The sequence below is a fragment of the Acanthisitta chloris genome, unplaced genomic scaffold (genome assembly GCF_000695815.1).
Source record: "Acanthisitta chloris isolate BGI_N310 unplaced genomic scaffold, ASM69581v1 scaffold1519, whole genome shotgun sequence".
NCBI lineage: Eukaryota > Metazoa > Chordata > Aves > Passeriformes > Acanthisittidae > Acanthisitta > Acanthisitta chloris.
Genome location: NW_008689583.1, coordinates 86599 through 111152, shown reverse-complemented (window position 1 = coordinate 111152; position 24554 = coordinate 86599). Strand labels below are relative to the sequence as shown.

General features: G+C 38.7%; 1 protein-coding gene across 1 annotated transcript in view; it reads left to right on the top strand.

The window, feature by feature from the left end:
- Window positions 1-24554, top strand: part of DGKI (diacylglycerol kinase, iota) — a 110995-nt gene that overhangs the window by 26788 nt on the left and 59653 nt on the right. Inside the window, exons 14-19 of the mRNA XM_009081457.1 lie at window positions 557-612; window positions 1449-1511; window positions 1741-1814; window positions 3255-3366; window positions 5845-6044; window positions 19997-20097. Of these exons, the coding sequence (XP_009079705.1) occupies window positions 557-612; window positions 1449-1511; window positions 1741-1814; window positions 3255-3366; window positions 5845-6044; window positions 19997-20097 (606 nt within the window). The remainder of the gene's footprint in view (window positions 1-556; window positions 613-1448; window positions 1512-1740; window positions 1815-3254; window positions 3367-5844; window positions 6045-19996; window positions 20098-24554) is intronic.

Here is a 24554-nt window from a genome sequence, read left to right as displayed (position 1 = left end):
CTAATCAAAATAAAATGTCTCTCTAAATAGGTTTTACAGTAACCACTTTTTTTTTCCCCCTGCAGGACTTTGGGTAGAAGTGTCGATTCCTCGGTAGCTCTTTAACACACCAGCATTTGAGTGTCTGTTTCATCTTTTAATTTACTAATGCTTTACTCCTGCTTCAAAGTATGGGTTAATGTCTCATGAATTTCTAATAATTCTTAGAGATTTGTTCTCCATTGGTAGAAACAGAAGTCTCACAAATTGTACTGAGGGATCATGAGATGAATAGTCTGAGAGGTGTTAAATTAACTGACTGAATTCCTGTTACCATGTTTCCATCTATTTTCACACTCTACAGGAAAGGGGAAGAATTCACTATCAACGTTTGAAGTCTCATAGCATGTAAAGGCACAGATGGAGTGTAGTCACACAGGAAAAATACATTTATTTAATATTTTCACTGAGAGATATGTGCTAAAAGCACTATAGTGCTGGCAGAGAATGTGAAGCTATAATGAAGTCTACTTCTTTTATTAGGGTGTTCATATTTTTCTTTTTTATCCTTTCACAGAAGCAAATCCAGAGAAATTCAACAGCCGATTTAGAAATAAAATGTTTTATGCAGGGGTGAGTTGTGATTTGTCTTACAGAATTATGTTAACTTAGTTGCTTGAGAGTTTTCTTAAGTGCCTTCCCCCTCAGTTTCTCACATCAGGAGCTCGTGCCTGTGCATTTTGCCTCTTGCAGTTTCAAGTGCACATGTGCTGTTTGTGGCAGTGCCACACACAGGTGTCTGTTGAAAAGTGCCTGAGGCACTGTTATGGTACAGAGCTGAGCAGGTGAGAGAAATGTCACTCCTTTGGACATAGCACTGGACATAGCTTGGTCCCCCTCCTTCTTGCTCACAAGCTTCTCAAGAAGCTGCTGTGCTTCTTTCAGAGTTTGGGAAGTACATTGATAGTGACTTTCCTAGAGAAATCCACCAAGTTTTGGCATCTACCTTTTAGCTTTGAGGAGCAGTCCTGGATGTAGGGTCATGGGAAGTGGAAGGCAGAGATCAGCTATTTGGAGTGACTAATTTTCATGTATAAATATGTAAATAAAATTATCCATTTCTGCATTCAGGAGGTACATGGCTAACACTTTGTTCTAAAATGTAGTTATTAAGGGAGAAACATTAGTCTGATAATGAATGACACATAATATCTTTCTGGAGGATGACTCCTTCTGAACCCTATGCCTTTTTGAACCCTTTGCACTTAAATCCTTGGGTTCCTAAAGATATTTTTCAGTTAACCTATTAAAAGAAGTATCAAAAATTTTTCCCCCAAATTAAAAACTGTATCCCCTGAGAGAATAAGTTTGACAAAAGGATGGCATTTTGGTAATTACCTCAGTGGTGGGATAAGAAATGAGAAGAGAGGAAATGCTGATGACAATTCCTGCACATTTTTCTGTTGCAGGCAGCCTTTACAGACTTTCTGCAAAGAAGCTCAAGAGATTTATCCAAGCATGTTAAAGTTGTGGTAAGTGTAATAAATTGTGTCATAGCACTGTGGGAAGGGGGTGGGGGTGGGAGGTTGGAGAGAGTGTGAGGTGAGAGTTTAATGGCTCTGTTACTTTTCAGTTTTGAGCATGACATTTGCAACACATTCCAAGGAAAGTCTTGGGAAAGTTGTTACAAAGCAGCAACACTTCTATTGTCTGTGGCTCCATTCAGCAATTTCTCTGTGCTCTGTCACTTTGGCTTTGTAGTGTGATGGTACAGACCTGACTCCAAAGATCCAGGAGCTGAAGTTCCAGTGTATAGTGTTTTTAAACATACCCAGGTAAGCTCAAGACAGATGCTCAAAGAAAAATAATAGTTTAAAAAAGAGACCTACCAGTTGTCCAGGCTGGGTGAGTGTGCAGGAATCATATTGCTACAGGGCTGCCTTGTTGAGGGCTAGGTGCTTATAATGCTGTTAATTAGCAATAGAGAATAGCACCAGAGAGCAGGGTGCAGCAACACCATCCTTTAACAAGCTGAATATCCTGATACTGTAGAAATGCCTAACAAACACCTGGTCAAAAGTTGTGCACCTAACCTGCAAACAAGATAGTAAAGACACAGATGCCTGGTCTTTTGCTTAATTAGAATCCAAGTGTGGAAAAATGAAGGGAAGAGGAGGGGACAGAAGTAAACAGAGAGGAAGGATCAATATTTCTCCAATAAAGGAACACCAAACTGCTGAAAGAAATGCTGTTTTTTTAACAAGTTGTGAGGTGTTCCAAATAAAAATGCAGATGTATTCTTAAAAGTTGTCTATCTCCTGCTCTCCAGAACAGCAGTCTCCAAATTATTTTGATTGTTCATTCCTATCAGTAAAAATCTTTTGACCACTAGCCCAATACATATGTTATTTATATACATGTACCACTATCATCACTATACTAATATTACATGTTATAAAGCATACACAAATGTAAATTAAGAAAGGATGCCATAAAGGTGTTTCTTACTTGTTAAAAATAAAAGCAATATTTTTCTTCACACACTCTTAATTGACTTGCCAGTTGTGGATTTTTTTGTTGCACACTCCTTGTGGTGCATGCACCCCACTTTGGAGACCACTATTTTAGACAACCTACCACTTTGCTCCACCTGCAGACCCACCTGCACATGATCTTTTGAGCACTGCAAGCCTCTACTTGGTGTCACCTCTCCAAAGTTTCCCCTTCTATCACTCTGAGATTGCTTTGACATCCATTCTTTAATGGTAGAAAAGACAGATGCCACAGCTGTATCTGTTCCTGCTTCTTATTTTTCCCTGCCTCCTCAGGCTATGCAATATTTTACATTTCTTGTGCTGTTAGAGCTGCTGAGCTAGGCTGGAGTTGCTGCTGCAGCCCTGTGCCTGCCTAGCAGAGGGGCAAAACAGCTTTCTGGCCCAACAGCTCACCTGTAGGAATTGAAGAAAGTAGGGAGAACTAAGTGCTGCTGCTCTGTTACCCATTTCCTGGTGTTTCCCCATTTTCCTCTCAGAGAAACCTGAAAAAGATTATGGTGGATACAACATCCACAGATATATCAGCTTGGAAACAAGAGACAGGCTTTCCCTTTTGCCCAGTGCTTGTCAGCATAACTTTTAATTATCCCTCAAGTAAATCCTGAAATGGATATCTGGATACTTCTGGAGGACAACAGAACAGGCTAATAGGCTACTAGTCAGGACCCATCAGGGAAAACTGCTTTCTCAAACTTGCTTTCCAAACTTTTTTTTTGGTAGGTATTGTGCTGGCACAATGCCCTGGGGAAACCCTGGAGATCACAGAGACTTTGAGCCTCAGCGCCATGATGATGGCTACATTGAAGTCATTGGGTTCACCATGGCCTCACTGGTGAGTACATTGCAGTTTCTCCCCTTCCTGCAGGTACTACCACACTCAGTGGACTCTGTGGGCAACATTACAGAGTGCAGTTGTCCTTGTTAGAGAAGAACCACTGTGATTCCACATAGCCAGCTAAGGCCAAAATATGCTCTGCTGTTAAGTGAGAGAGTCAAATTGAAGCTTGCTAATGAAAATCATGTGTTTCAATAATAAAAATGTATTCTGTATAAAATATGGCTAATTTGCATGTGCAATACTCCCTATTTTAAATGGAAAGATTATTACAGTAAGAAAAGTACAATGAGAACAGCATTCTGGCATGATTTTTCTGTGGGAATGTTCTATTATCAAATAAATACTACTTTTTCTTTTTAAGTTTTGTTTCTTTCAATCTATGACATCATAGTTCAATGTCTTTATTAAGCTGGCTACTGGAAATAAGTATGGAAGATTATATAAAATTATATACCCATACAGTTTTTATATACCCATGAAAAGTCATGTGAAACTTGAGTGATAGCTGTGGAAAAACCACTTAATATTTCTGGCATGAATGTTATCTCTCCTTTTCATTCTGCTAGGGAAAGGATATTCAGCCAACAATTTTAATTTGCCTGTGCACTTTCTGTCAATGCTATCCTTAAAGTGAACTAAAACTGAGTTAAAATAAAAGCAGTCTCGCTGTAAATACCCTGGTGTCCTGCTATCAGTGGTCAAATACTGTGAGAGTCTCTTCAGTGGATGACAAAATGCAGTCAGAGAGTTGGTAGTTATTGCTGCGCTAGCTAAGGCTCTGTGGCTTGAACTTGGTGTGGCCAACAGAAGGCACATATCTAGGCTTCCTAGCAGGTTTTTTGTAGATTACACTTAAGTCCATGCCCTTAGGCCTTTGTTGCTGCTATATCTTGGGTGAGCTAAGCTAAAACTGAGATGGATAAGTCTGTTTTCACTAAAATAACACACTTACTTGTGTGACCTGCTTTCCGTGCATATCACTTTCAGTGAATACCCATGATAATGGTGTTTGTTTCCTCAAAGAGAAATTCAGACAAATCTAATCTTCGAAGTAAGCAAAAGTTAAAGGCAGTCTTGATTAACAATTATTTCTTTAAAAGTTTGTCTGGGGTAAGGGCTCTTTTTTGGCCTTTCTTTTTTGATCGGTCTAGCGGATTTAGGGAAATAACCCATAAGTAAGAAAAATTTAGTTTGTTACCCTAGTAGATCTTGTGGAATGAACGTGAAGATTTTAGGGTATGGTTTTGAAAATGCTGTCAAAATTCTATTTGGCATGTGCCACCTGGCAGTTTTCAGTTGGGAGACTTTGGTTTTGCCACTAACATGGCTCCAGCCACTCACAGTGGCTAGAGTGATCTCAAAAGCTACCAACAATTTCAGCTGGGACTGAATTTAAGAACTAGGACCCTTTGAGCTGCTGTTTCTCTTTAAAGGGAGCCTAGTTCAGCACTCAGGGTCTACAAGTCTACTTTGATTGTGATACATTGTAACCCTTTACTGTACTGAAATAATCCTAACTTGCTCTCTATGTATCTCAGATGTGCTAAGAAGGTCTATTAGACCAAGGGAGATAATTACTTTATAGGAAGCATTATTATATCATTGATCATATTATCAGTTGATCCACAGTATTATGTGCACAGTGCAGGATTAAGGTCTTGAATTGTGTTTAGGCTGTTCTCTGTTAGTACTGCATTAATATAAGATTTTTTCTGCATCTGATAAAGGAGAGTTAATAGTCACATAATTCATACTCATGAAAAAAATACATTCCTGCCCAAACATGCCTGCCTAGAACTTGAAGGATCTGCTCATTGTCTTCCTTGCTTAATTTCTTTGAAATGAATTCTTAAACAAGATATTTAATTGTTTTTAACAAGTTCCTTCTGCTTGCTCTTTTCAGCCTGTCTAATGTTGAGGCTGACTTGCTGTGTAAACTTTCATAATAAGGATTTAAAATTTATCTAATTCACATTGAGGACTATTTTGTTCAGGAAGGGGAAATCATTTTTCTGTCTTGCAGATGTATCTAATTAGGGTTGTTGTTTTAAAAAGCAAGTAATTTTTAGCATTACTGTTAGTGTAAAAACAAGCCAATCAAAATAAATTGAAACTTTTAAGAATGAACACAGGTATTCATTTCTGCATGTGTGTGTATGGGTGATGAGATGTGCAATGCACATGGTTAGGTATCTGCTTGTTACCCACCACTTTATGATATTTTTGGGCGCAAACACTCTCATTGTGCTCTTTCAGAATGCCTTAGGCATGGAGCACTGTGTAGTGGATGCTGTCAGCAAAACTGCATTTTGGATTTTTTAACTGTCTCAGCTATCTGTTCTGAGGTGTCTTTTCTTTCTCTTTCCTGCTTGGCATTTATTTGTTGTCTTTTTTTGTTGATTGGTCTTTGGTTGGTTTTGTTTGTTTGCTGCTTCTTGTTGTTGTTGTTTTGGTGGTGTTTTTTCATTGCAGGCTGCTCTCCAGGTGGGTGGTCATGGAGAGAGGTTGCACCAGTGCCGAGAGGTGACACTTTTAACGTACAAGTCTATCCCCATGCAAGTGGATGGTGAACCATGTCGATTGGCTCCCTCGCTCATTCGGATCTCCTTAAGGAACCAAGCCAACATGGTGCAGAAGAGCAAGAGAAGAACATCTATGCCTTTGCTGAATGAGTGAGTTGGATATGTGCATGTCTTAATGGCAAGAGGCCCATTTGGGGCAGCATATTTGGTCATGGATTTTTGCATGTACTGGATTGCAGCACTTTGAGAAAAATAAATGTTAAAAAATCCTATCTTCTGAACTCCCTTTGCACTGTATTGTAAATACTTACCCTACTTTCTCTTACTCTTTATCTTCTGGGTTACCCTCTGTCTTGCTTCTAGATCGGTGTTGTATCTTTCAGTTATTTGGAGAGGTTTGTGCAGACTCAGCAGTGTGCTCCTTGGCTTCTGACAGTTCTGCATATGTATGCCATTTGCCCTTGAAGTTCTTTTGATTTATTTTCTCGACTTTATTGATCTGCTTTTCAATCTCCATTGGAGACCCTGTAAGAAATTGTCAAGATCAAGAATTACTTAAGACATTTTGCAGTCTCTGTTGTGGAAGTATGCTGCCTGGCACTGTTTATGGAGAAAGACCTGAAGGTCCAGAGAGGACCTTGTACTTAGTAGGAAATCCTTCTCTAGTATAGAAACCCAAATGAGAAATGAGTATTGTAAAGATGAACAGAGAAAAGCTAAGAAAACTAAAAAATGAGGAGCATGTGAAGAGAGAAGCACAGTACTAACACTCCTTTTCATGATTAAACCTTATTGATAAGAACTACAGGGGTATTTTTCATAGAAGAAACATAAATATTTAATTTTTTACCTATAAAAATGGCCATCCTATGAAATAATTTACATTACTTTGTAGAGGTTATTACTGTACTACTTGTATAGGTGTTTATTGTTGCTAAAATGAGTGACATTAAGTGCCTTTGCTGGTTTTCATCAAGTATTCTAAAAGTGAAGCAAACCAGCTTGTCCCTTATATAAAGATACTGAGCTAAAGGCCTGAAGTTGTCAAGGACAACATTTATTTTGAACACCCATGCACTGAGTCATTAATTTTTCTGGGGAGGCGGGCGGAGAGTTTTCCTGTTGCTGTTGTAATGGTGAGGCAAGTTTTATGAAGGGATGTAATACCTTTCATTAGATTAACTCCTATAACTGGGAAAAAAAAAGGAAAAGTCTTAGGCACACCTTTTCTCTTCAAGTATCTTAAAAGTTGTCTCTCTCAACTGTATATCTAGTGGAAGATACTGCTTTACCTCAGACTTTGACTCCAACCTTGTACAGTTTCTTGTCACCCTCTGGTTGTCAGTCTGTTCATGTAATCAAAGCCTCCCTGGTTACTTTCAACATGGTCTTGTTCTCTTACTAAGACTAATGCTATAAGTTTCAGTAGAAGCCCTTCTCTATAATGTGCAATTTTTATTTGCCTGGAAATACTTAAGGCATGCTCAACTTTCTTGAGCACTGAGGAACAGCAGAATCTTACCTATGGGCAGCAGTGCCCAATTTCATTCAGCCACAACTCCTTGATCATTTGTGAAAGCTAGAATCAAGCAAAGGACAATCTTGTGGCATCTTTTTTTTGCACTAAAGGAGATTAATGAAAATGTAAAAAGATAATTTCTGGTATTTTGATCTGATAATTAGCATGGTTAGGTTTGGATTTTGAGATCTGAATTTAAACTGTGGAAGGGAAATACAGATGTGTTGCATATGCCAGCTGTCAAGGGGAGAGTCTTTGTGGCTTAGTTCGACTTAAATGTGCTATGGTACATGAGATTTCTGTCAGACTCCTTTGATTTGGCTGAAGTATTTTTATGCAGACCCATGTCTTGGGGAAAATGCAAATGACCTGTCAGGAACTCTAGTCTCAGCTTCATGTATGAGAAATGGTGTGTGTATATATTTCCATATATAACTATATATATATCTGTGTATGTATTTTGCTCTCAAGTGTTGAAGGGGAAGGAGAGAGGAGTTGAATCTCCTGGTGTAATAAAAAGTAAATGGCATGTTAAAGGTTAAAGTCTAGGAAGCATATTAGTGTTGTAAGAAGTTAATTCGATATGATGCTGGTTTGCAGTATTGCACAAGAGAGGAAATTCTCAGTTAAATATGTTTATCTGCTTTTCTTAACCTGATATCTGGGATATATCTCCTTGCTCCATTGAAATCTCCCAGAAAGCCTTATATTTGATTGAGCGTGATAGATTGTTCTTTTATGACTATCATTTGAATGTTAGATGTGTGAGATAAGTAAGTGGGTCTGGAGCTGTCCCTAATGATTAGACAGCTGTTCTTGAGCTCCTTGCCAGGAAAGCAATTAGACAATTATCTTGGGTCACAGTAATGCAGAGTTGCTATTATTGTCAGCTTTGATATTATTGCTAGATAAGGAGAGCAGAGAGAATGCTCTTTGGAGTTTTAGCTAGTCCAGCATCAGAAGTAGAAAACAACTTAATTTTAAAAAGTCTAAGACAGATTATTGACTTTTTTTTACCCTGTTTTCCTTTGTTTTCTGTTTTGTCCTTAAAATACTTGCTGGCTACATTATCATTTCTCTTCTCCACTGTTGATCATGGTAGCATGTGAAAGAGACAACATGTAACTTGGTTTTCTGTGATCAAGCCAAGAATGTGGCTTTGGTGTGCCACACCAAAAATTGTGGAGAATAAGAGGAGAAATTGTGGTTCAATTTTTCCAGGAATAATTTTCTGATTAGAAGCTCCTGTTTAATATATTCCTCAGGAAGTTTTACTTAATGAACACTTTCTGAAACTCAAAATATAGTCTTTTGGTTTTGTTGACTTTTAGTTTGGGTTTAGGAAGAATGTCCTGCATAAGAGGGAAGAGCTTATAGATAAAGACTATTCCATATGCTTGAGACAAAGAAAGGGTCTCTGAGAATAGACACTAAAGGAGAGTTAATATTGGGGGTCACTGTATATTAAATACATATTTCCCTAAGGTACGTGAAAGAAGAATGGAAACAGCAATTTATCATTGTGGATACAAAACCTCCAGTAAGGGTATTTTTTATTCTTAAACAGTAAATAAAGATGGTCAACCTCTGGAGGCAATTCCATCCATTCAGATCTCAGTTTTGATGTTTGCATTTCTGGATCTGCTTTCCAAAGTCTGTTGCCTTGAAATTTTTCAGTGCCTGTGGAAGAAATTCTGGGGCCTCTCATCTTCCTTGTATAATCATGTCCCTAGCTTGTCACTGGTCCTCCTCACTTGTCTTTGGAAAGCTCCTGTGTGCCATGTAGCAGTGATTTTGTCCATTTGCATGTCTTCTGTTGCTCTTGGCTTTCTAGTGTGAACGTGGAGCTCTGCATGTCTCTTCATTCGACGTTTGTGTGACACATTCATTTTGTTTCGGTTTAAATGTTGTATGTCTTTTTCTTTCTCCTTTTCCACTCCTCCTCTCTCTTTCTCTCTCTGTTTCTCTCAATCTCTCCATGCCCTCAAATCCCCCTCATTCTCCCCACCCCACTACCTTTTTTTCTTGTCTGTCCAAACCATGTGCTGTTTTTCTCCTGGCCATCCATTTCCTGCTGCCTGTAGTATCCATAAAGTGCAGTCTGCTGACCTGAGGAGAGTCTCGGCTCCCCCTGATTCCTTCACTGTGTGAGTACCTGGCTTTTTTCTATTTTACAGTTCCATATTTTTTTTGTTGTTACCCTGTGTTATTCAACCAGCAGATGGGGCAGTAAAATTCAGTGACAAATGGGAAGAAGGAGCTCAGGTGACTGCATAGGCACGGGAATGTGATCTTGCCAGCAAGGACACAGTTCCTTGGTACCCAAGTGAGGTGAGCAGGACATGTCTGGTGCTGGTGACCAGGTTCACCCAGGAGTGCAGCTTACCAGACATCCATAGCAACAAGTACTTCTGAAGTTAAGTGCCAGGCACAATCCCTGGAAGCAGTTGAGAAGAGCTTTTCCATCCAACACAGGAGGGTTTCTCCAAACATGAGGAGAAATGCTTTTTACTGTAAGGTTGACAGAGCACTGGCACAGCTAGCCAAGAGAGGTTGTGGAATCTCCATCAAAACCTGCCTGGACATAGTCCTGGACACCTTGCTCTATGTGGCCCTGCTTGAGCAGGGAGTTGCACTAGATAACCTCCAGAGGTCTCTTCCAGCTTCAACCCTTCTGAGATTCTGTGAAATTTCAGGAAGCTGCAAATTCCTCATTGTTATTTTGCAAACAAGGAAAGGTTTTGAATTTGGAGTGCCTTGTCTCTGGATTATATTTGCTATACTGTGCTCAGGAGCATAAAGTAATGAAACAAGCTTGTCTCACTGATTCAATATATAAACAAACCTCTAGAAAAAAGTTGAGATAACCCTTACTGCTTACACAAAACATTAAGCTGTGGGTCTGGAAGAATGGGTATTGTTTCCAAGCTGAGGGATATTCCTTGGAAAATGACCTCGAAGTTTTGATACAGTTCATTTGAATGTCCCATTTGATATCAGCTGTCAGCATAAAGCAGGGAGAGAGATATTTGCAAGCCCCAAACTAATTTGTAAGTCAAAGATGTTCTGTATCTTAAAATCTGTAAAAATAGATTAAACATGCTGCTGCACTGTGGCTGCCAATTACAGTGTCTGGCAAATTAAAATAAGAGCCCATGAGGTTTCAGGGAAATTTGATTTGGATTATGATGGCTTTGAGATTCAAATATTCCTTTGTTTTTGTGTTGAACAACATAGAATGAGACTGAGTTCCAGTTAGTACTGAATAGCAGAGCAGATTCTGCTGAGACCTGGTGATGGATATAGGCTGCCTTAGATAAATTTCAGGATTTCTGCAACAGGAGATGCATGGGAACTTGGTGTGCCCAAAATTGTTAGGCATATATGGTCTTTCCTGCAGAGACAGTAGAACTGTAGTGTGATCATTGCAAATGTTTATACAAGGTGCATAAGTAAATACAAGTGTTATATTTTTAATTGAGGGTCTTTCAAAAGGAAGGTAAAGACTTGCATTTTCCAGCTGGATGCTCAGAGGTGAGAAGATGCGCATGTGAGAGTACATTTGTGTTGTGTGGCTGATGCAAAGGAGTTCTGAAAAAAATTATAATTTGAGAAATAAAACATAATTGACTTGCAGAGCTCCTACAGTCCTTTTACAAGGACAGTAAGCACTGTGGGTGGGCTGTGATTATTTTTTTAATTACAGAATCTGCATCAATGAAAACACAAATATCACTGTATTGGTAAATACTATTCCTTTACAGAGTTTACAGGGCGATGATTGCAGCAGAGTATGGATATAAAACTTGTGTGAATAGCAAAAGGGCAATAGGAAATAATTTTTTGCTTTTAGAGATGTGAATGCCAGACAGAATCAGCTTTCTCAGTTGGGGTGAATATGGGTGCTGTCTGCAGGATGAGAGTCTAATACAGAACAGCAGGAACATCAAAAGCAGAGTGGGCAGCAGGTTGAGAGAGGTGATTCTGCCCCTCTAATCTGCTCTTGTAAGATCACGCCTTGAGTACTGTGCCCACCTCTGGGGTCCCCAGCACAGGAAGGACATCAGCCTGTTGGAGTGAGTCCAGAGGAAGCCACCAAGATGATTAAAGGGATGGTGCACTTCTCCTATGAGGAGAGGCTGAGAGAACTGGGATTGTTCAGCCTGGAAAAGAGAAGGCTTCTAGGGGACCTAATTGCATCCTTCCAGTACTTGAAGGGAACCTACAAGTAAGCTGGAGAGAGGCTATTTACAAGAGCATGTAGTGACAGGAGAGAGGAAATGCATTAAAATTGGAAGAGAGAAGGTTCAGATCAGGTATTAGGAAGGAGTTCTCTGTGAGGCTGGTGAGGCACTAGAACAGGTTGCTCAGAGAAGCTGTGGATGGATGACTACCCAAGGCCAGGTTGATTGGAGCTTTGAGCAATCTAGTCTAGTGGGAGGTGTCCCTGCCCATGGCAGAGGGGTTGGCACTAGATGATCTTCCAACCCAAAATATATGGTTCTGTTTAGTGGGATTATTACTTGGAATAATTATAGCTTGGAAGGATAAAGTGTGAGAGAATCACAGGTAGCATGCAGAAGAAGAAAAACAAATACTGGGATTCTCCCTGGCACTTTGGCATGTGTTTAAGTGTCTGTGTGGGTGTAGCCTTTACACAGTAAAGTGCTCAAACATTTGCTGAAGCAGGTGTGAGGTAAGAAATTGCAAAAGGATTTAGTACACTTGAGTTAACCTGGCTTATCTGGGATAACACTCATGTTCTGGTTTTGGCTGGAACAGAGTTAGTTTTCTTCCTGGTAGCTGGTACAGAGCTGTTTTTTGGACTTAAGATGAGAATCATGTGTTGGTTGTTGCTAAGTACTGTTTACCCCAAGTCAAGGACTTTTCAGTGTCTCACACTCCTCTAGTGGTGAGCTGCACAGCTGGGAAGAAGCATGGTCAGCTCAGCTGACCCAAACTGGCCAAAGAGATATTCCACACCAAAGGACATCATGCCCAGTATGCAAACTGGGGGAGTTACCCTGGAGGGTTCTGATTGTGGTTTGGGGGTGGGCTGGGTGGTGAGCAGGTTTTATTGTGCATCTTTTGTTTCTTTTGGGTTTATTACTGTCTCTCTCCCCACCCTCATCATTACAATTATTATTCTTATTAGTATCTTTTTTATTATTATACTATTTTGTTTCAATGATTACATATTTATCCTAACCATGAGGTTTACCTTTCGTTTCCAATACTTCTCCCAGCTGAGGGAGGAGTGGGTACGGGGTGTGAGTGATGAGCTTCATGGTATGTAACTGCTGGTTGAGATTAGACCATGCCAGTTCTTTTTGGCACACAACAAAGGTCTCAAAAGGTTGACATAACAACAGATCTGAAGAGACCACATTAAAACAAAGCTGTTCTAAGCATTTATGGTATCAATTTAATAGTTGTTGATAATCATTAAGAGCAGGTTGGGGATGGGGCTGAATGCACTGCCTTCAGCCCAGCATCCAATGACCTGGCTGCTCATCTATCTCAGATTCCCAAATGGAAGAAAAATATGGCAGAGCTTACAATTTTAGGAGTACTTTTTTAGCTAAAGAGCTTGACAAGAGCTTTACCTTAAAACAGTAGTGAACTTTTGTGAAGCACAGAAATCTGTCCGTAGAAGAGACTAGGTGATTCTGCTCTGTTGTGGCAGTTCTGATATTTTAAGTAATTAAATGCTGTCAAAAACACTCTTATTTTTAATGCATCATTTCTAAGCTATGCCAATGTGATCTCTAAAGTATGGTAAATTTCTCTTTCTCATCTGGCTATTGCTTTCTTTTTTCCGGTTGTTCTAAACACTGGAACATGTAATTAATTTTACATGTTTATTTCTTCTCTAGGAGACAGGGAATTCATTATTTTGTCACTGCAAGCATGCCCCCAAAGAGTGTGATTTATATTATTTTTATTTTTTTTTACTAAAGTGTTTCTTGCATAGGAGGCACAGCAGATTATTTCCTTTTCCCTTTCTGTTTACTGAATCATGTTAAAATCTGTATGTGTGTAGGCTGGTGTGGGCTGTATTCTGGAAGATCTATGAGAAATTTGTCACTGGATTCTGTAGAGCTGTTGGACTGTTGATTCTTATTATTTCCTTCCTCTGTGGGGACACAAAGCATAAGAAATGGTTCACTGGGTTTATAAATAATTGATATAGGGACTAGGGCATGTATAATTTACAAGACTGTCTTCCCAGTTGAATCAACATGAATCAACCAGAAGCATAACTAGGTTGCTGTGCAGGAGTGCCAAGCTTGGGCAGGACCCAAGCTTGGTCTGTCTGTATTCTTCTCTGGGTGACTGGAGGCAGAAGCATTTTCTTAGGAAAACCAGCTGTGCTCCAAGCGAGTGGTCTGACATCCTCTCACTTGTTGCTGGATGATTAATAGGGGAGAGGGGAAGAAGTCACAGCTTCATCAAAAGCTGAGTGTGTTTTCTTGCTGAAGGTAGATCAGATTCTGCTGGTAGTCTCAGGATAGGTATATGTGGCTCTGCTTCTGTGGGTTTGAGTGACAAGTGGTGGAATGAAAGGTGTTTTAAAAAAATAAATAAGGTGGTGATAACAACAGTGGTGGTGGTAGTATACCTAGAGTCCCCAAAATGCTATAGTTCAGGCACAGGAGAGAAACAAATGCATACCTTTTCTTTGCTAGGATGTTTCCAACAGAGGAATGGGTGATGTTAAAAATTGCTTTGCCTTACAAACAGTTGATCTAGCATGATGTTGAATTTTTAAGGTGTATCCCTTGAAAAGCAATGGCTCTGATTCCAGTGCGTAACATAGTGTACCATAGGATGGATGTTTTCTCACAGAAAAGTAGACTTTATAAACCATAAGAATTAAATTAACTTTTTATAGTAATTAATGTCTGTAATGTTTAAAAATTTCCAGAAAGCATGTCCTTTTCCTTACAATAGGAATTATTGAATATCTAGATGATCTCCTGTATTCTCATGGAAAAGTCAAATGCTGTTTTTCTGATAGAAAGTAATGCAATTTCCTTGTATTGTACAGTCATTTTGCAGCTAAAAAAAGAAAGAAAATAATTCTCCATTACTGAAATGACATCATTTTTTTAAGCAAGTGGAATAACTTTAAGATGACCTCATAACAACTCAGTATAATCTTTCATAAATGGTTCCAACTAAGTAATGTGTATAGCTTTTCTACAAAGCTCATTTGGATGGCTATTTAATAATGCCCTGAATGTGCACTTCTGGTTCATGCCAATGAAAAGTTCATCAGATAAAATTCAATATGGTAAACTAGCCTATCAATGCTCCTGATTTGAGAAGGTTCATATTTAGGTTTGTGTTTAAATGAAATTATTATAGCTAATCAACATGAATGAACAGAATGTTTCAGTTGACCCCAATCTTTATTTACAGTCTCATGGGGCATGTGACATTTAGGATTTAATTCTGTGGATTGATGTGTTTGTTGAATGAGGTTCTTAATTAGATTCTTTAGGAGGTAATGGAATTCATTCATCTGTACTTTGAATTACTTTTCATTGACTATGTAATACAACATTTTGAAAAATAATAGGTGTAAATAATTTAAATATTTTAGGTTGAACTGCAGTGCAGCAATCTCCCCAAATTTATTTATAAATTGTCTTCTGCTCTACCTGGGAAGTTTTACACAGTGTTCCAAAACATCCATTTCTATTAATACTGTACTAATATTTGCTTTCAATGACATTCATGACCCTGTTACTTGCTTTTTCATGGACATGCTTATGTACTTCAGCTTTATGGTTTCTGAATATACTGAGTATGTGTGAACAAGACAAATTGATCAATTTGTATAATAATATGGATTATTATGCAGTATCTGTGAAGACTATGGAAGAATTGATTGTGGAAATGGTTTGCTCAGCTGCATTATATAGAGCTCTGTATCGAGCTCATGAGTTCAGTGAATGAATGAGTTAATTAATTTGGGTGATGAGTACAATATCCCCTGGTTTCAATTGTCAGTCTGATAGCATGAGGAATGAATATTCACATAGTGAAATTTAGAGCCAATGTTATATTGAATAGTTAATCAAATGTAGTGAGACATAATATCATGTCAGGCAGCAACTGTGTTCTGACAGCACAGAGTATTTGCAAATAACTCATGAACAAACCCATCAAACTTCAGTTACTGAATAAATGTCTCTTTTGTGTATGTGTATTCATATTTTTAGCACTGTGTATATATGCATATATTTATATTTGAGTTATGAATATATTACTTGTGACTAGACTTAGCCTAAGTGTATAAAATCCCTACCCTGTAGAAAGGACCTCTTGCTCTTTTGATAATAGTTTGGTTTCTATAGAAAGCTGCCTTTTGCACAGTTACATTTTTATGGCTGAGACAGCTAAACTTTTAAATGGACAAAAGGCCAAGTTCTGTCTCTCTCTAGTTATATGTTTCAGCACACAATTTGTTATGTAGTAAGTGTATCCTGTCTATATAAAAATGGGGTGAACAGGAAGCAGAAACAGGAGAGCCAAAAACTGACACTTGCCAGTTGATTGCCCTCCTACTGTGTGCCTGGAAAAGAACTATTTCTCCTCAGGGAACACATTACATTTAAGATGGTGTGCTGCTTGTTTCTGCAGGGGCAAATCTGGAGATATACAATGCACTGATACACTAAAAACCAGTACTTTTTACAAAATCATGGGAAGTATCCTCTTAGGTATTTTCTAGTTAAAAGGTACTTTTGGAGAGCATGTGTGTGTATGTGGCTCCTGGAGCAACAAAAATATTTTCGGTTAGTTTTTCATTTTAGATATTTTTCTTCTTCCAGTTCCAAGTGAATAAAAAGGGCTTGTTCACTTCTTTCCTGGTGGAAGGACTACTTTGACTCAGAAGGTGATGCTGCAGATGCAATAGCTTGCAATTGGCTTCAAGCTAGGAAAAAGCATTTGTTTTTCTTCCTGACATGGCATTAGGTAGTGAGCCAGCATATCTACAGAAGTCAGTGTTGTCTTTCTCTCCCCTTGGCATCCAAATACTCTCTTGTTCTCACAGGTAGATTGAAGAGAGACAGATGGCAATCAAGTGAGGTTTGGCAGATATTGACATGAGGCTTAGCATCCCTCCCCTTTTTACAGGTCTTTTGAGCACTGACTTATAGGGTCAACATGATCTTTCCTTCACCTTGATGTGAAGGCTCCAAACATACACTTGAGGAAGTCATTCTGTTTCCTTGTTGAGTTTTCATCTCCCTCTCTCATGAGATATCCAAATTAGCCATTGCACTAATGTGATTGAAATGAGGGCAATTGTGAGAGGACATGAGACTACCACTAACTAACTGATAATGGTTGCAAATAAAGTTCATGCTTGAAACAGTGCTTAGAAACTGAGAAACTAAAAGCTTTACCATAACTGGTTTTACACAGTTTTTCTAGCACTCCTTTTGCAGCTTTCCTAGCAGTTTGGCTGCTTAGACCACAGGACTTGCCCTAAGAAACCTCACCTAGTGGGGGCTGAAGTGGAGAAGCAATTTATTGTCATAGGCTTGCCAATCTGATGAAGAAGTGCTTTAAACCATAGTTGCTGGGGGAGGGGAACCTCAATCTATACTACTACTTCAAGTTTGATATCAGTGCCAGCAATGGAAGTCCAGAAAGGGATGGCAGGTCAGCAGGAGAGCATGTGAAGAATAGTGCAAAGGAACTCCAGCCAGCATGTTGAATTCACTGGAGACCCAACTTAAATGCTGCTATGCAAACGCACACAGCATGGGGAGGTTTGGGTGGTAAACATCCCCTGTGATGGGGTAATTCCTGCACAGGGGCATCAGGTTTTGGTCAAGCAGTTAGTTGGAACTGGGAGTTGGAAAGCATGGAGTTCAGCCTTGGGTTGCTCAAAACCAGTACACATTTGGTTCTGATTTCAGGAGAAGCTACAGTTTATGATAGTTTATTGAGTTGGGTTTATACTGAACTCAATTCAGTGCATAGTGAGGATGGTTGTCTTTGTATCATGGTTGAGAAACAGAATACAGAAATAAGCAGCTGAAATACCCTGTTTCCACACCCCTTTTCCTCCCAGCTGAGTTCAAAGCTTTTTCCCATATTGTACCACTGCATAAAAGACTTCACTTTTCAGAGCTCAGTCTGTCATTTTCATACATGCAGTGAATTACTTCTTTTGTCCCCTCAGAAGAAGGCTATGCTTTCAGATTTAAACATTTTATTATGTTGTCTTGGCTAAAATTAAGTCTCCTATGATTTTCATACTTGAAAATTCTATTTAATAAAATTTGAAAGACAGCATAGTTCCTAAGACTATGTTCACTTCTCAGACAGCAATGTGACATATAAACTTGTTTTAAAAAGACAGGAAAAGGGAAAAAAAAGTGTGTCAGACAGAGTGCAGTTATTTTCTTGTTCCATCAATGCACCTTTCACTTCCATTTGCAGACACTCATCTCATGGTTACTGAGCCAGGTGTGGAGAGTGATGTTCTCCAGTATGACATACTGGCACCTGAGTTAGAAAGCTGCCTCCTAAAGCTATGCTAGAAGTTCCCAACCAAGGCGTCTGTCATCAAACTGCAAAATCTTAAATATGGGCAGTTTGCTGATACCTTGGGGCGTTTTGACACAATAGTCCCTGTTAGTGAGCAAAGGGAAAACATTGGGTAGCCTATAAACTTCTGAGTGTGTCAGTCTTGCTGCCACTCTTAGGCATTTATGATTTCTTCTAAGCTATTCTTCATGCATCTTAGGTTAATTTTTGCCACTGAAATAGAAACTCCTGTCCAGAACAGCAATTTTCTCAGGGCAACTACCCCTAGCATTTTGTCTTGCATTCCATTCTGGAGGCATCCTCAATTCACTATCCTTTTTCACTGTTTAGGCAAAGAGTACTTGTGACAATAAAACTTCTTTTATCTGGGACTTGAGGTTCAATCTTTCTTTTCATCTGCTTGTGACAGAACTGTTTATACCAACAAGAAAGCATGCAATAATTAACTCTGATATAATTGCTAATTGCAATCCCAGTGGCTCTACTGAGAGTTGGCCGCAAACCATATGTTTTGCTAAGACTTCTTCAGTATTTTCCAGCCAAGAAGAAAATTACTCATTAGTTTAAAAAGGAAACAAAAAAGTAAGATTTGTGAGATTATGGCTTGTCCTGCACTAGCAGTGCAAATACTGTAGATCAAATATTTTAAATTTAAGACAAAGAAAGAAGCAAAAACTTTTATGTTTATGACAGTCCACAGTATTTTGGCTTTCAAAAGGCAGTGTGTATATTAGTCAGTATTACCATAGACAGAGTTCTGTCACTTAACTACATTAAAAGAGAGAATATAGACAGTCTTTTGGTGGAAGCAATAATGAGTAATCTACTTTTAACTGACCTGGGGGTCAATTCCTACAGGACAGACATTTGCTATGTGCATTATAATACAGAAGTTTTGTATCTGTCTTTAAAAATAGAAAATGCAAATGTGCCTAAGTTAATTTGCATAACATTCAGCTAAACTTTAAAAAAATCAAATAATTGGGTATGGCAAGGTGGAAGTCAGCATGAAACCTACCGAGTCTTTAAAAATCATCTAGAGAGTTGAGGTATCTAAATCAGGCTGATCTCTGTAGAAATGAGATTCCCCATACTGTTACTTGCTTTTAAAAGTCCTCCTGGGTTCTACATATTGGTCTCACTATTTTAGAAATCCAGTTCTTAGCCGCATTTCTGTTGACTGTTTCCCAGAACAGAGACACTGATTCAGGATCCTCCAGTAATGAGGGTGGATGGCAGGGAAATGGGCAGAGGCATGGTTGTCCTGTGATACTTCCCAAGAAGTATATTTCCATGTCTTGAACTTTGGGTTGGCAGATCTCCTGGCTGTGGTAAGGCCTTAGGGATGTTCACAATAGGGATGTACCCAAAGGCAAACTGGAGAGGAGAGGGGTAACTATACAGAGATGAGAGAACACAGAAAAACCTTTACAATTCCAGATCACACAAAGAGCAAATGGAAGTCTTGATCTTGCTTATCATTTTAGATGTTATGTCTATGTTGTTATCCAGTGAAAAGTCATAATGTTAAATGCAGGAATGGGCCTATGAGGAACTGGCCCAGGTTTGAAGGAAATGGGCAGAGGCATGGTTGTCCTGTGATACTTCCCAAGAAATATATTTCCATGTCTTGAACTTTGGGTTGGCAGATCTCCTGGCTGTGGTAAGGCCTTAGGGATGTTCACAATAGGGATGTACCCAAAGGCAAACTGGAGAGGAGAGGGGTAACTATACAGAGATGAGAGAACACAGAAAAACCTTTACAATTCCAGATCACACAAACAGCAAATGGAAGTCTTGATCTTGCTTATTAGATGTGATGTTATGTCTATGTTGTTATCCAGTGAAAAGTCATAATGTTAAATGCAGGAATGGGCCTATGAGGAACTGGCCCAGGTGGGCTTGCTCCTTTTCTTCTGTATGAGATCATCAAACTCAGTTTTTATCCTGTTTTCATTTCTTCTTCTGGGGAGCACTTTGCTTAAGAAGTTTTCTCCTTTTCTTTCAGTCCTCATTCCATCCCAGATCGCCTGCGGATCAGAGTGAACAGGATTAATTTGCAAGAATACGAGGGGCTACATTATGACAAGGAAAAACTCCGTGAAGCTTGTAAGTTGGAAGAAACCAGATTGTAGGTGCTTTTGGTAGAACATTCTGTATAAATCTTACTTTGACAAAAAAACCCATCCCAAAACTAACAGCAAAAAACCCCAAACACAGAGTCAAGCACACATTTTTGGATGAATCATGTGGTCTGTGTTCATCTGTTTTTGCATATGTACATATGTATTCTCTCTATATAAATTGTCTCTATAAAGATCATGTATAGAGTTTCCACCTGCTTTCTTACTTAGCTCTGCCTCTGCAAGCTGATTTTATGTACTGTAAAATGTGTTTTTCACACAGACATTAGTTTTTATTCATGGATTTCTTTTGGTTCAGCTGGGTTTCTAGAGTATGAAGCTATTCCAGAGTTTATGATTAGCATCAAAGTACAAACTGAGTGGGGGACCATGATGCATTTGATATTCAGAATGTGCTCTCACCTTGAATATGGTTTTTGCACAGGTGCATTTATCTTGGGGAACAAATTTGGCTTCCCCAGACACATTCTTTAACAGCCTTTAGTTTTCCATATAAGAAAATAATCATTGTTTTGTTTCCTCATATAATGGTTTAATTGCCACGTTCAGGGGTAAGTCAAAAGTAGGTAGTGGCTGCTTTGACATCATTGATGATGACAATCTGCACTTAAAAATGGAGTTCCTTTCCTTGGTGACACACAGAGTCATTAATCAATGAGGGACACGGCTGCTTGTGATAACAATTTGATAGTCTTTTTCATGCATCTGGCTCATTATTCATATTAAATTATAAGCATGACTGTTTGTTGTGCAACAAAGCTTCAGTTCCCTCTGTAATACAGAGTGCTCTGGTAATTACGAAATGACAATCCTTTTAATTGGTTTGCTTATCTTATTGTTGAAAGATAGTTAAACTGTTTCCATTTCACTCCTCTAGTCCCACCTCTCCTTGTTCTCCCAGTTCACCATCTCTCCCTAAAACAAAAGAATTGAAATAGCTTAAATTTCAATACAGGTTCTGAGAGCATTTACTGAAGTTCCTGTTAGTGGATTTTGGTCATATTTAAAGCAATCAAAACTTTCATCTCTGGGTTGAAAAGAAATTTAACAGGATGAAGATTATGCCTCACCAGAGGAGAATTTGCTGCAAGTTTAAATTGAAAGTTTGACCTTGAGCAGACTTCAGGCCACATTGAACACACATCAATTGAACACACTCCAACACTGTCAGAAACAATCTTGTTTGATAGTCCTTCCTATGAGAACTATCCTCATCCATCCTTACTATGGATGTAAATTTTCTGCACGTGTAATTTATCTATATTATGTCCTTAAGAGCCAATACGTGTTCTAACACAAAATAGACAAATTCTTTGACTATTGTCACTGCAGTGCTAAATGTGTATTTATGTTATTTGTCACCTGCCAAAATTCACAATGATAACATTATTGAAAAAATGCCAGTAACTCATCTAGCACCTCTGAGACTCGGTTTTAGATTTTACACACATTTGATCAATTACTGAGCATGTGTGTGAGAGGTTGTCATTTAAAAAAGCAGGTGTTTGTTCATCAAAAGTTAAAATGTTTGGTTCTGGGCATTGGCAGGTCATTTGCAATAAAACCCTTTTGTCTCTGATGCCAGTTACTGCATGGCCAATTTAATAATATAATATAGCTGGACTAATATATTATCCCCAGACATTTTCCGAATTTAATAATATAATATAGCTGGACTAGAATATTATCCCCAGACATTTTTCATGAAGTCTTTTTTCCTATCAGTCCTCTTTCAGCTGTCTCAGTCATGTTTATGCATATCTGTTTTTACATTAGAATATGAGAAAGCAAATAATATCCCCATTCTCCTGAAATAAATCATAAAAGATACCTCATCCTTTGCAGTTACTAGGAATGTTTTGTGTAAGGACATAGAATTTGCAGCATACACTAGTGGTCATCGACCTTCTTCTCTGGACATATAACTGAAGTGTCTTTGGTGAGAATTATCCAGCCTTTAGTTTACAAGAGGCTGATCTTGATTTGAGGACTTCTGGGTGATGCTAATTATGACTGAAGAAAATCATGTATGGGAATATAAATGCTCTCAAGATAGTCCGGAAACAAATGGGTTTATATATTCTAGCTAGTTCCTTGATTTCCATGAAGCATAAAATGGAAAATTCCTGTGGTTCACTGACCATAGGCCTAGCATCTGAGTTTTCCTGTGACTTATTGCAAGATGCTTACATCTTTTAGGAAGCTGCATGGTTACACTAGAGGGTTACATAACTAGAGTATTTATGAGGAAGCAAGCTGGAAAATCATGTAAGTCTTCCATTTAAGCAGAGTATATAGCCATTTTAATTGTATTTCTGACATAGCAAGTTGAATGGTTTTCTGGTGACAGGTCTATGGGTTGGTGCTGTCTGGCTTTATCATATGCTTAATACTTATATGAAATAAACATGCTGTCTATTTACTCCTCCTCAAATTGTTTCTTTGAGCATTGACACAAAGCTACTTGGTTAAAGGGGAGGAGGGAAGTGCTGAGGGAGAAGTGACTCTCTCTACCAAAGAAAGGGATGGGGGGTGTGTGTGTGTGTGTAGGAAGTGTTTGTATTAGCAAAATACTAGAGCACTGGTATTGGAAAGGTGTTTATTGGAAGCTGTGTTGGGGAGTTGTTTCTACAAGGCCTGTTATTGAAGAGCCCCTGGCTTCCTTCAGCATAACTGTAGTTCTCATGTTCTAATATGTCTCACTAGATGCTTCCAAAAGACTGTTTACATACTTGTTCAGGCTCTTGCAGAATACCTACAACTGCATTCCAGAATAATATACTTAATGTTCATTCTCTGTCCACAAGGATTAAAAGCACTTTTATCTCCCCAAATAATTTGAGAACCAAATCAGAATCTCACAGCAATTTGAACAGGAAAAGCAAGTCAGTTAATAACAAGTTATCCCTGAAGGAAAAATAACAAAGAAACTATTATGGTTTTTGCCTGTTACATGTCTCCATAATAGTTTTGAAAGCTCTGACCTCAGAGCTAATAATCTGGATCATTTTAACTCACATTTCACTCCTCTTGTTTGCTTGAAATAATGGTCTGAATCTATCAACTATTTCACCTAAAATTGCACTTTCCAACATAAAACAGCTCATCATACAAACTGTTCCATGAAGATTAATCTTCACTCTGCTGGAGGTAGACATCTCATTTTAAAAGCCTCCAGAGCAATTAAAGAATGTCATTGTATCCTCTGAAGGGCATGACTGTCCTCAGCTCATTCTCCTTCTGTTGTTTTCTACTTTTCTTGTCAATGCAACTGGCATTTAACCAAGATGCTGTTTCTGAATTGTCCCTTTCTTCCCTCCTATTGCTCCTTTTCTCCTGCATTCTTTCTTCTGTCAGCATTTCAGTATGGTCTATGGGATGATTGATGATGGTACAGAGGATGCTTTTTGATCTTTCAGCGAGGAGGGATGAATGTTTTCATGCATCATTTTAAGAAAGGGATATATGCTGGCATTTTAGTTATGTTGTAACATTCTTCACTGCAAATACAGTTGTCTTCTCTAACACTTCCCTATACATGTCCCAAGCACTTGTCACCCTAGTCACAAGCTTCACCACCTCTGCCCAATATGAGAGTTGTACATTACATCACCATAACCAAGATGCACTTAACACAGTTTGAGAATCCTTGATCTGTCAAAGGTATACTGACTTTCTAAAGCTCAGGGATGTGACAGGTAATGGAGACTATTCCATGTGATTTTGAACAAATAGCTAGGTAAGAAAAGGTCAAAACTGAGGATTGGTGTTTATATTCTGAGTATCCATAATGTAAAGAGCAGCAGGGAGTAGAAGACTTTCTGAATGAGCCGTGAAGGAAATGTGCTCATATTGGGAAGCAACTTTGAGCAGGATGGATTTAGGTGAGATGGGTTGTGCAGCTACAGACCTTCTCCTCCACCCTGTAAAGAGAGCACCAATGGCCATTTGCCAGGAGATCTCTTAGGGCACATGCTGGTTTATCTGTAGAAGCTCTGTACAAGGCAACATGACCTTCACTCTGTTTAAAAGTCACTGCCTTGCTCTAACAGCTTTTTCTCAATGTATGTCTTATAGACATTAGCTAATTCATGCATTTCTTTATCACAGTGATTTATTAAGATCTTAAACTGAGAGGGGTTGGATGGATTGCTTAAAGCCACTCAGCAAATGAAAGCAAGAGTCTTAGAAGTCAGTAGTCAAGGCAACATGACCTTCACTCTGTTTAAAAGTCACTGCCTTGCTCTAACAGCTTTTTCTCAATGTATGTCTTATAGACATTAGCTAATTCATGCATTTCTTTATCACAGTGATTTATTAAGATCTTAAACTGAGAGGGGTTGGATGGATTGCTTAAAGCCACTCAGCAAATGAAAGCAAGAGTCTTAGAAGTCAGTAGTAGGTTAAATATTCTGGGCTTTG